A 13,154-nucleotide genomic window follows, 5' to 3' on the forward strand; every position below is an offset into this window, starting at 1 on the left:
TGTGCTCCACCTCAGCCACAGCTCCCTCTTGTCCTTTGGGAAAGATTTTGGCCCATTCCACGTAGGGCAAAAGATACGATCCAATCATAGATTCATTATCCAGGAAGAAGGAAGTGGTTACAGCTGTCAGGGATAACTCCTCTTCAGAAAATCATCTTATTGGTAAGTGATTAGAGCATCTTCAAGTTTCAAGGGCTGTTCTTCTATGTATTCCATTAGCTGGTCGTGCCTACATATCTATGGCTGGTGCCAAGATGTGGGGAGGTAAGGAGCCCCGTAGATTGGTTGTTTTAGAGTTATGCGTCTGGGCTGTACCATTTGGTAAAAATCTGAAACTTTAGCAATAGCAATGATCATGTGTAAGAGAATCCTCAGGAGTCTGATAGTACAGCCTCTGTGCTCAGACAGGAGGTGTTCCCAAAGATGCCTTTGGAGAACTTCCAGGTGATTGTGCTTATGCGATTCACAAGTTTGTCAAGAGCGGTTGACCAAGTAATGAATGTTCTACCACTTTAGACTATCTCTTTAATCAATACAAATACATACTTTTATGGAAATTAAAAATGGAGAGGGGAAAGCTGGATATGGTCTGCATGCTGGAATCTCCACACCTGTAATCCCAGCACTCAGGAGGCTGTGGTGAGAAGATGGCCTTGAGTTTGAGGACTACTTGGCTGCAGTGTGAAACTGTCGCATGCCAAATCAGCTTTGATGATACTTTATACTCAGTGTCCCTCTTGTAACTGTGAGCACTATTGAGTACATCATTTAGCTACACAGTCTTGTCAGTGTTCTTCAGTGATGCACATGTTCTCAGCTGTGTTGTCATCCACAATATGGTAGCCAAGTTAGGTTAAAATTTTGAAATTTGGGCCAAGCATGGTAGTGCACACTTTTAATCCCAATACTCAGAAGGCAGAGCCAGGCAGATCTCTGAGTTCGAGGACAGCCAAGGCTACACAGAGAAACCCTGGCTCAGAAAACCAAGAAAAAAAGAAAAGGAAAGACGGAAATAAGTTTGACAAAAGGAACTATTTTATGAAATACCAATCTAAATTTAAATAGCCAAATGACAGCTATTAGGATAGAACATTAGCGGGCGGGGGTGGCTCACACCCTTAAGCCCAGCACTTACGAGGTAGAGGCAGGAGGATCGCTGTGAGTTAAGGCCAGCCTGGTCTACAAAGAGAGTCCAGAATAGTCAAGGCTACACAGAGAAGCCCTGCCTCAAAAAAACAAAACAAAACAACAAACCTAAGCCACAAACATTAAAGTTTCTGGTCCATTCCTGGCTCACATGGAAAACTGGATCCTCTTAGGAGTTTAGACAGTGGTATCCCACCATATATGGAAATGATACCCCACAGTTTGACATTAATTATTCTTCTAGCTGAGACAACTATTTCCAAGGAAAGGGACCTAGGAAAGTGCTTAAGAAACCAAAACTCACACTAATGACACCGTGGTGAGGAGTGGTGGTAATGCAGAGTTTTGATTTGTGTGACTCTTTCAGGAAAAAGTGGAAAGGGGTAAGTTTAAACTGATAATTACTCTTTGAGCCTTAGGTAGCTCAAATCCTCTGTTGGATTGCAAGTGTTGCCAGTTTTGAGGAAAGGTCTTTGTTGTTTTTATATATGGGCAACTGAACAAAACATGGCTTTGCTCATGCTGGTGCTCCCAGAACTCTTGTTAAGGCAAGAGAATTAGGTGTCCCCTGCCAGCTAGGGCTACATAGGAATCCAGCAACAAAAAAAGTTATTAGTCGCATTCCTGTATGCCACCAGAATTTCATTCATCTTTTTGTTCTTTTACTTTTGTTTTTGTAAATCTATTTTCTTTCTCTTCACAAAAGTAAACTAAAATGACTCAAACCATGGCAGTGGTGGAGGAGAAGAACACACACATACACACACACACACAACACACACACACACGACACTATCTCAGCACTTATAAGGCAGAGGTGGGCGGATCGCTGTGAGTTTAAGGCCAGCAGAGGTGGTGGTAGCCGAATGACAGCCATATACTGGGAGGGAGGCAAACAGTTAAGAACTCATGATAGTTGTTGACTCCAGAGTGAGTGTAAGGCCAGCCTGGGCTGCTTGGGACCTTGTCCCCATCCCAGGGATGGGAGAGGTGACGCTCAGCAGCCTCCACACACACGAGAGACACAGAGAGACCTCATTCAACAGGTCATTTAAAAAATCAGAAAGTTTTAGTTATATAAAATTGAAATCAAATTGTGACAACATCATAAAATATGAACTAGTGGCCTAGTGTGGTGGCACATGCTTTTAATCTCAGCAGATCTCTGTGAGTTCAAAGCCAACCCGAACTACATAGTGAGGCCCTGTCTGAAACAAAACAAATTCACAAATTAGCTAATGGGAAAGTGTTGGCAGACATAACAAATAAATAGCTACCGGTACACAAATGTTCTTAGGATTTGGTAAAATGAGAACTAACTGAAATCAGAACATGACTAGGTATGTCCTCCCCACACAGTGGCCATTAGCCAACGAGAAGTTGCCTGCACTCGCTCATTAGAAAGTAAACAGTGGTTTAACTTGGCAAGAGGAGATCGGCGGAGAACACATTTTGGCTACATCCATTCTTCAGAGGTTGAAAAAGCATCTAATGAGTGGAAGACTATCAGTTTTGGGGGCAATTTGGCATTGTGTATGTAATTGAAAACAAAAATGTCCAGCGCTAAGACCAAGTCTTAATAAGACCTATCATTTGTATTATATAGTTTTCAAAACAAACAAGATAGTGTCTCTTGAGCTATATGGGGAAGAAAACAACTAGAAAACAGACTTGAAGGCCTGTAGCTCAGTGACCAGCAGGGCTTGGGTTCAGTCCACAGCTCTGAAGGGTAAGGAAGCAGCACAGAGTATAACCACATTCTTACAGAGGGGTGGGAGGCAGCTGTGCTTGTGCACACCATTAATCCCCAAATTTGGGAAACAGGCTGATCTCGAGGAGTTCAAAACAAACAAAAAGCCAAGAGAAAAATACTACCGTTGCATAAGGGTGAAATCATGGGCTGCTTTTAATTTCTAAGTTAAATATAATCCTGTAAGGGTTGAATTACTTGTAATGACCATGCACTGTGTCTGCTTTAGCACTGTAGACCAGAGTGGCTTCTGACACAGAGATCCATGCTTCCTTTGTGTCCTTGGCCATGTTCGTCTTGTGATTACAGGGTTTGTGTTTGGTTGGTTGGTTGGTTTAGTTTGGTTTGGTTTTTCGAGACAGGGTTTCTCTGTGCAGCCTTGGCTATCTTGGACTCACTTTGTGTAGACCAGGCTGGCCTTGAACTCACAGAGATCTGCCTGCCTCTGCCTCCCGAGTGCTGGGATTAAAAGCATGCGCCACCACACCCAGCAAAACAAAATGTTTTTTAGATAGGGTCTCACTGTATAGCTTTGACTGTCACAGTGTAGACCAGGCTGGCATCTCGAGAGATGTACCTGCCACTGCTGCTGTAATGCTGGCATTATAGGTGTGTGCCATCACACCCAGCTAAAACTTGTTTGTTTTTAAAGTTTTATGTATTGTGTTTGTCAGCATATATATCTTGTGTACCACTTGTGTTTCTGATGCCTGTGGGAGCAAGAAGACATCCCTGGGACTAGAGTTACAGGTACGCGTGAGCCACCATGTTTGTACTGGGACTCAAACCCTGGTTCTTGGTAAGAACAGCAAGTGCTCTGAACTTCTGAGCCATCTCTTCCCTAAACTGACTAAACATCTACATGTGTGTGAACATACACACTCAGTCTTTCCTCCCCCCTGCCCCCCCCCCATCCTCCCACCTCTCTCCTCCTGTCCCTCCCTTCCATGATACAGAAAGCACGCTCTGATTCTGGCTTCTCTTTAAGGTGTAGTGTTACTGACTTGAAAATGGCTAGTTTTACTAAAGGTTTCATAGAGCTTCAGACTACCCCTGACATGTAGTGTAGAACCAGAGCTAGTTTTCCCAGTGCAACAGGAGCAAATCCATGTATGCTACACAAAGTGACCACGTGTGAATCAAGCTTAACTGCTTGCCAGTTGGTGGGTGTCTGAACATCTCAGAGTCGGGCCATCGCCCTCTCAATAGCCTACAAGGGGAGAGAGCTGCAGTGGCTTACTTAGTGGGTAAGAAATTAGAAGACAGATTTGATCAGATAATTGGTATTCTTAGCCTAGAGTGTTTCACAGTAGAATGCTGCCCATGGGCTTTTATCCATTAGCTGATTCCACTACTTCCCTAAGACGGTGGTTGGGGAGCCAGTCAGAATCGTAGGAACTCAGAAGAAATTGTGACTATTAAATGTACATATGAACTATTTTATCCTCACAGCAACCATGGAAGCACCAAATAGTCTCAAATACCGTTTTCCCTATATATAGATACATGTTTTTCGGTGAGGAATGGGGCACAGTATAGATCTGGCTCAAGAAGGCCCAAAGTCAGAGGATAAAGAAAGAGAAGTTATACAGAATCCAGTATATTTTAGATGTGCCATTCTATTTACTGAAGGAAAGCCTAGAGTGAATACTGTTCTTGCAGAGGACTGGGGTTGGTTCCCACTGCTCATGACATTGGGCAGCTCACAACCACCTCTAACTGCTGTCCCAGGAGATCTGATGCCCACTTGTGTACTCTGGGCACATGCGTGCGCACACACACAATGTAAGAAATAAGGAAGTAAACCTGAGAGTTTGGTGACTCTGCTCCATGTGCTTTGTACCCAGTGAATGAGACAGGTACTGAGGAATGTGCAGAATTAAGAGAATATTGCCCTCTCACTCATCTCCAGACCTTTGTGAAAATTGAGAAATTCTGTTGCTTTGAAGGAATATCTGTCTTTGCAGAGGAAGCAGCTTTTGAGGGAATGGGAAGGCTGGAAAGTGACTTGAGGTCCCCCTGGCTGACATCATACTGTCCAGTTCACTGTATGAGCTGGCTTAGCCAACTGTCATTCTCACATTGGTAAATACGTATGGTTTGTTGCTGTCTTACATGGTATATCAAACTAATTTGCTCAGTGCAGCACTGCCTAAAATAAAGCTAAGGTGCCTTAGCGAATCTAAAGAAAAGTATCAAGGAGCTCAGTGGAAGAACATTCCACTTAGCATGCCCAAAGCCCTGAGTTTAATTCCCTGTACAAAGTGTGGTAGGGAAGGTATTAAGTCAACAGTGGTACCAGAGGATGGGAGTTTGAGTAAATGTAGATTATTGAAAATATATTAATAGATATAATTAACAATCTTTGAGATGAGTTGTTTTGTTGGTTTTTCAAGACAGGGTTTCTCTATGTAATAGCCCTAGCTGTCCTGGACTCTCTTTGTAGACCAGGCCAGCCTTGAACTCACAGAGATTCACCAGGCTCTGCCTCCCGATTGCTGGGATTAAAGGCGTGCGCCACTGTGCCCAGTTAGATGAATCTTGAGACTAGTATCTTCAAGAAAAGGAAACAAACTAAACGTGGTGAACGTCTGTAATCCTTAGGAATTAGAGGCAAGATGATCAGGCAGTTACGGCCAATTTTGATTGACAAGAACCTGTCTCAGGAAAAAGAGCAAAAATCATCCTTTTCCCTCTCCTTGGGGGGTGAAAATCAGGCCAGGCGGTGGTGGCGCACGCCTTTAATCCCAGCACTCGGGAGGCAGAGGCAGGTGGATCGCTGTGGGTTCGAGGCCAGCCTGTTCTACAAAGGGAGTCCAGGACAGCCAAGGCTACACAGAGGAACCCTGTCTCGAAAAACCAAAAAACAAACAATAAAACGAAGTAAATGAGGACTAAAGTAATACTTTTCAAAGCTGTGAGATTTTAATGTATTTATCTGACCTGCCTAATACAGTAGGTGCCAAAATTGTTCTTTGCTTATTTTAAAGAGATGATTTTAGTAGGGCTGGACAGAAGGCTCGGTGCTTAAGAGCACTGTCTATTCTTCCAGAGGTCTTGAGTGCAATTCCCAGCAACCACTTGGTGGCTCAACAGCCTCTTCTGGCATTGAGGTGTACATGCAGATAGAGCACTCATATATATAAAATAAATACTTAAAAAAGAGGTGGGTTTAGATCATAAAAGACGTCTTCGGGGTTTGTTTGTTGTGGTAATTAATGATGGCTTCTTGTAATTGTTGAAAAGTAAGAATAAGGATTGTTTTACTTAGAGGAATAATTGTTGAAGAAAGAAAAAGTTAATAAATCTTGAATGGTAATGTGGACTTACCATGAAAGTCTATATCCAAAAACAATCTGGGAACTGACTGGCAACTGAAGAGCTGGAAACAGGCCACATGGTCTAGGTCACATGTTCTTTGGCTTTTTGTTGCTGTTTTAATGTTTTTATCTTTATCAGTCCTTAAAAGTGTAAAAATTCCCAGGTCTAGAAGTTCAATGCTTGTAATCCCAGCACCTCTGAGGCAGAGACAAGAAGATTGTGGGTTCCAAAACCAGATTGGGCTATGTGTCAAGAGACCATGTTGTCAAGATTTAAATAAGTAAAAGCTATTCTAACTCCCCCAGCCATGAAACAGGTGCTGTCAGACTTGACCTGAGGGTCATATATTTTCCAATCGTTATTTTACGGCCATTTACAACTAAAGAATATGTGACTATAGAAACTGCTCCCTGTATCCACTAGTTTGATGGCTCATTTACATGTGCTGTGGTGGATTAACCCTTTAGCCTCATCCACATTAGGTTAGGATAAAGGAAGGAGGAGAAGTGTTGTGTCTTTACGGTGGGCAAGAAATAGGCTTAGTTCTGAAAGAGATCCCTAAATGTGTGGTTTGCTGTTTAAAGATTTCAGAGCCTTGGTCTAAGCCAAGAACTGGCAAACTACAACCCATCTACTAGTAGTTCTTAAAAAGCTACCAGCTACCTACTAAGAGTAGGTTTTATATTACATATTTTAAACATTAAAATAGAATATGATACATGAAAGTTGAGACTCAAATTTTAATATAGTTTCCTTGGAGCCAGCCGTACTTGGTCACTTTGCTGCTGTGGCACTGCCTTCATAGACTGGAGTAGCCATAGTAGGCAGCATATGGCCTCAACATATGTTGGCACTCCACTAAAAACCTTGTCAACTCCTGATCCAGCTCATACATTCTGTTTAACTGAAAGATAACTTATGTTCTATTTCTCCTCTATGGTTATGTTTTTCCTGATGGAGACGAGATGGAGAAGTGGGACTGTTGTGGAGGGAACTGACATTGCAGCTTTTGTAGGAGAGACAAGAGGGTAGAGGGAAGGAGGACCATATTGAAAACCTGTCTGACATCCAGAGGAGGACTTGGGCAGTAGCTTAGTGGTAAAGTGCTTACCTGGCTTGTGCGTTGAGCCCCTGGTTTAAAGCCCCAGGAAAGCACGCACACACAGGAGGTTCCTAAACAGCATCATCGACAGTCATAAGTCTGATGTACCCAGAGTATCCTAAGGACAAGGCAAGAAGACAGTAGTAGTCTCAGGGCAGCAGTTATTTCAGCGCACACAGAAAACAAGAGGAAGAAATGGACTGCTCTCTCCCACCCTTCTGAAATGTAGCAAGCCTCAAAAATTTTCTAATACAGATTGGAAACTACTTGAGGTTACTTTAATACTTCCCTGATAAATTACAAACAGTTGGCTGAAGTTGTCATCTTAGATCCTTCTGGGGATGAGGGGTCAGGGTATATAAGCAATGCACAGTTCCACATTCTAAATTGTTACACTGCTTAAAACATTGAAATGAGTTCTCCTGTTAATATTGTTTTGTATATCTCTAAGAATGCAGGCAAGATGCAGTTGAAACCAGAGATACAGAGATAGTTAACAGTATTATACCTGCAGTTTAGTAACTCAGCAGTATAACTTATAACCTATTCTGGTTTTTTTTTTCTTCAAATTTTAGGTGTCCTGGTTGCCTATGAAGGCTTGCCACTTCATCTTGCACTGTTCCCCAAACTTTGGACTGAGCTATGCCAGACTCAGGTAAAGCAAATTATTTTTTTAGATGAGTGGTCTCTAATTAAGTCATCCAACCTAATAGCCAGGAGTCTTTAGAACTCCTAGTTGAAAACGAATTTGCTAGAAATTGGTAAAGTTTTAGAATTAAAGGCAAATTCTACTTGCTAGAATTTTATTCCAACTTAAGCTTTGTACTGAATATTTCAAATAAGCTGTTTGTGTTGGATTTCTCATCCATAGCTCAGTAGCAGCAGTTTCTGGAAAAGTCTTAAGACCCAGAGACACCGGAGAAAGCAAGCTCCTAGCCCACCCCACCCCACCCCCTCCACTCCAGTGTCTCTTCTCTCCACCACTAAAATCTCCAGCAGAAACCATGTTGCTTGGCTGTTAATTCTGCCTGCCTGTAGATTTTCAAGGTCCTCATGCCTTTGTTTTCTTACTATTGTCAATGAGAGTGGGAAAGTTTTAGCTAAAACTAAATAAAACAGGAAAAGCTACCTTACCCACTTGTTTGTTTCAGAGAGTCAACTCCTGCCTAGGTATGGTGATGCATGCCTGTAGCTGCAACCCCAGCACATGGCGGAGCAAGGGGATAGCCACAGATTCAGAGTCAGCCTGAGCTATACAACAGGACCCTGCCTTGGGGAAAAACAGAAAGGAGGGGATATGGTTCTTAAAGCTGGCAGGCACAAAGTAATGTTTGTAAGGGTATTGGAGAGTTGTGAAGAATCTGATTAGTCTAATCTAAAGTTTGTCTCGTTCCTTGAATCTGGTCTAAGGGAGCTCCACAAAGATGAACTATTTGACTATTCCTGGTTGCATTTCCCTCTGCCAGAGGAAAGAGTGTGAACCTTTCTTAGGTAAAACTCTATAGAGTATTGTAGTAAAAGAAGTACTTCTAAATATCTCATTCTGCTATGAAGCGATGGTAGAGCCATTTCTTTACATGTTCACCATGATGTACCATTACTGCCCCAAACTATAGGACTGTATATAGCATCGTCTGTTCTCTGAAGAATGTTAGTTTCTTTATAGTAGTACTTACTACTAAACAAAAGCCTCTGAGTGATTACTACTACAAAGAGTGTTATTACAGGGAAGTGTAATAGGAGTCTTTGGAAGGCATTGATCCCACTTAGCTAATGTGATTGGCATTCGGAAAATGATTTGTTTGCTTTATTTTTGAGACAGGGTCTCTCTCTGTACCTCTGGCTGTCTGGAACTCAGTATATAGACCAGGCTGGCCTCAAACTCACATGGCTCCTCCTGCTTCTGCTACCGGAATGCTGGGATTAAGGGCATGACTTGGAACTGAACAGTCTCTTTAATATATTGGAGCAGATTTCTACCTTCCCCTTTCTGCCACTACTCTTTTTGTAGTGATACCAAGGATCTAAATTTTTATATGAATGTGTGTTTTATCTGCATTCGAAGTGCATGTAGTGCTATCAGTGACCAGAAGAGGGCATTGTATCCTCTGAGACTGCAGAGTTCTAGATGGGTGGTTGTGGGTTCTTGACATTAAACTCCAGTCCTCTGGCAAAGCAGCCAGTTAGTTCTTTTAACTGCCAACTCTGGCCCTCAGCACTAAGGATCTAAAAAGAGCCCGCCCTTTTCTATTTCTAAATTCTTGTGTGACCTCGAACAACTTACTCATTAAAGTATGTTGATAAGTGCATGGTATCTAAAATCTTGTTTATGTAATATAAACACCCATGTAGGTAATCTAGATGGAAAAATCTGTTGAAAAACCTATTACTTGTATTTGCGTTACCCATATGAAACAGAAAAACCAAATTTTAGTAAGAATTTCAAACATTGGGACCTCTGAATTATGTGAGACAAATAGAAAAATTCACAAAGTAAAGCTTAATTTTAGCAAATGTATTTTAATTCTTAAAATTTGTCTCTTTCCTTGGTATGTAGTTTATCCATTGATTGTCCCCTTAAAATATTCATATCCTTTAAGACTTGTTTTAAATTCTTGTTAACTCTGTATTGGGTGATAAAGCTATATTTCTTTTAAAGTGTGTTGATGGGCTAGAGGGATGGCTAGTATTTAGGGAACTGGCTGTTTTTCTAGAGGACCCAAGTTTGATTCCCAGCACCCACGTGGCAGCTAACAACTGTCTGTAACTGTACTTAATGGGGAATCTGACACCCTCTTGGTTCTGTGCGCACAGGGCACAGGCAAACATGTATGCAGACAAACACCCCTTCTCCCAACCCTCCCACATGTATTGAGTATTGCCATCGTCTTCCTCTAGCAAATTGATAGTTCTGCCTGTAACTGAACATTGTACAGAGTCCCAGCTGCTAACCGCAGTGCCACTTTCCCCCTTCAGTCGGCAATGTCGAAAAACTGCATCAAGCTTCTGTGTGAAGATCCTGTTTTTGCAGAGTATATTAAATGTATTCTAATGGATGAAAGAACTTTTCTAAACAACAATATTGTCTACACATTCATGACACATTTCCTTCTAAAGGTATGTCTTTAGTTTTTCTGATGTTTCTGCTTAGTGTGTGCTTATTATGTTGATCTTGAATTTTAAGACTTGTTTTGTGTATGTGCACATTCACAAGCATGTGCTCTTTCCCAGGTTCAAAGTCAAGTGTTTTCAGAAGCAAACTGTGCCAGTTTGATCAGCACCCTTATCACAAACTTGATAAATCAATATCAAAACCTACAATCAGATTTCAGTAACCGAGTTGAAATTTCAAAAGCAAGTGCTTCTTTAAATGGGGTAAGAACTGTGCCAACAAGTTCAAAACTCAGTATGTTAAGGGCAATGAGACCAGTAAGAACCAGTAGGCGTACACCTGTAATCCTAGCACTTGAGAGGCAGAAACTGGAAGATCATTGGCAAATTCAAGACTAGCTTGGTACCGGAGTTCCTAGCCAGCTAGTCTATCAAAAACAGAATAGGTCCTTTATCTCTGTTTATATAATTATATTGCTTTCTATTATAAAAGCAGCTTAAACTAGTTTGACTTCTATCCATTCTGTAACAGCCATAGAATGGAGCATACTGGAAACAAGCAGACTGTCATTCAGCAGCAGCAGCCTAACAAGCAAATGTCAGTGCTTATAAGCCAAAACAAATGACCAAACTAAGCAGGGGATGCCTTACTGAGACATATGCCAGAGTGAGGTTGAGAAACTGGTTTCTATGAAATAAAACCCACATTTCTGGTATACCAAGGGAGGTTTTGTTTTGCAATCACTATGTAGGTCTAAGTTGTATTGCTTGGTTTGAGTCTTCCCACTGGCCTACTTGATGTGGGCACAAAGCAATGGTCTGAGTGACACAACTGGTAGAATGCTCTAATGTCCTCATGCTGGTGTCAGTATTATTCCACATTGCCAGAGGCACCAGAATACATTCCTAGGAAGTAAAACATATTCATTCAACTGAAGTTTTGTCCAAATGTTGCCTTCAGGATTTGAACTCTTCCTATCTGGGTTTTTGTAGGACCTGAGGGCACTTGCTTTGCTCCTGTCAGTACACACTCCTAAACAATTAAACCCAGCTCTGATCCCAACTCTGCAAGAGCTTTTAAGCAAGTGTAGGACTTGTCTGCAGCAGAGAAACTCACTCCAAGAGCAAGAAGCCAAAGAAAGAAAAACTAAAGGTTAGCTTTGTCAACTAAGTCATTGGCTGGGGTTGGGGCTGGAAGGATGAAGCCAAGCTGGAGGCGAGGTTAAGTGGTTTCCTCTTGCCTGGCACTGCAAGGCTTTGACTTCCAGCACTATAGGGGAAAAAAGCTAAAAGCAAAATTGGTTTTCCTTGTAATTGCTCCTAGTAGCATCTTAATGGCCTCTTTGGAAGAAGATTGTATTTTAATGTGTTTTCCTCCCCACAGATGATGAAGGGGCAACTCCTGTTAAAAGAAGGCGAGTAAGCAGTGAGGAGGAGCACACTGTAGAGAGCTGCATTGGCGAAGTAAAAACAGACACCAGGGAGGTCCTGACCCCCACTAGCACCTCAGACAATGAGACAAGAGACTCACTGATTATTGATCCAGGGACAGAGCAAGATCTTCCTTCCCCTGAAAATTGCTCTGTCAAAGAATATCAAATGGAAGGCCCATCTTCGTTTTCAGAAGAGGGGTCACATATCCGGTCACAGCATGCAGAGGAACAGTCGAACAATGGCAGATTTGAAGACTGTACAGAGTTTAAAGACCACTGTTCCAAGGATAGCACACTAGCTGAAGATGAATCCGAATTCCCTTCTACTTCCATCTCCGCAGTTCTGTCTGACTTAGCTGACTTGAGAAGCTGTGATGGTCAAGCTTTGTCCTCCCAGGACCCTGAGGCTGCTGCGTCACTCAGCTGTGGCCATTCCAGAGGCCTCGTCAGTCACGTGCAGCAGCACGATCTTTTGGACACCCTGTGTAGGACCATTGAATCAACAATCCATGTGGTCACAAGGATATCTGGCAAAGGAAACCAAGCTGCTTCTTGACATTAGATGTGGCATGTCTGCTTTTCAAGTGCCCCTCCCCCATGCCGTTTGTCGAGGTTTTGCTTCTTTGTTTTGTGCTTCAGTTTGTGCAGTGCTCTCTGCTTGAATGGCAAGATAGATTTATAGGCTTAATTCTTGGTCAGGCAGAACCCCAGATGAAAAACTTGCATCTTCTGTATACTTTCTAAAGGGCAATCAGATAATGGGTATGTTTTATGTAATTAAGAGTTCACTGTAGTGGCTTTCATTTAATATGGCTTTCTGGGAGAGACAGGGCTCTGACCCTGTACAATGTAATTTAAACTTACAGCATTTTTACTGTGTATAATATGGTGTCCTCTGTGCCAGTTTTGTACCTTAAAATAAGAGAGGCAGATTGCCTCTGATCGCTGTGGTTTTTATTATCAAAATTAAGTTTACTTGTATACGGAACAACCACAAGAAATTTGATTCTGTAAAGAATCCTCTTTAGCTGTGGCCTGGCAGTATATAAATGGTGCTTTATTTAACAGAATACCTGTGGAGGAAATAAAGCACACTTGATGTAAAAATAACTGTTTTATTTTTATTGTCATGACTGACTACTGTCCTGTGTACTGAATTAAACTGACTGTGATGACTTTCCCTTTGTTACGTAAGTTGTTTCAGTTTCCTCGGATGACTGCAGTCAGGAGACATTCTACTGTTTGAGAAGAGTAACTTACCATACAGATGCCTCGCCCCTCCATCCCAGTG

General features: G+C 42.0%; 1 protein-coding gene across 7 annotated transcripts in view; it reads left to right on the forward strand.

Moving 5' to 3' along the window:
* USP34 (ubiquitin specific peptidase 34) overlaps nt 1–13,041 on the forward strand; it is a 176,598-nt gene extending 163,557 nt beyond the window's left edge. For 5 of the 7 annotated variants that reach the window (XM_084798360.1, XM_084798364.1, XM_084798358.1 and 2 more), the window contains 5 exons: nt 7,895–7,974; nt 10,296–10,436; nt 10,551–10,694; nt 11,424–11,583; nt 11,815–13,041. In XM_084798360.1, coding sequence (XP_084654486.1) covers nt 7,895–7,974; nt 10,296–10,436; nt 10,551–10,694; nt 11,424–11,583; nt 11,815–12,419 — 1,130 coding nt within the window. In that variant the 3' untranslated portion in view covers nt 12,420–13,041. Of the gene's footprint in view, nt 1–2,505; nt 3,517–3,570; nt 3,709–7,894; nt 7,975–10,295; nt 10,437–10,550; nt 10,695–11,423; nt 11,584–11,814 lie in introns of those variants that run through there. The other 2 variants (XM_084798362.1, XM_084798363.1) reach the window with 2 other exon arrangements.
* Nucleotides 13,042–13,154: the final 113 nt, after the last annotated feature.

The sequence above is a fragment of the Acomys minous genome (genome assembly GCF_964271855.1).
Source record: "Acomys minous genome assembly, chromosome: 10".
In the NCBI taxonomy this organism is placed as follows: domain Eukaryota; kingdom Metazoa; phylum Chordata; class Mammalia; order Rodentia; family Muridae; genus Acomys; species Acomys minous.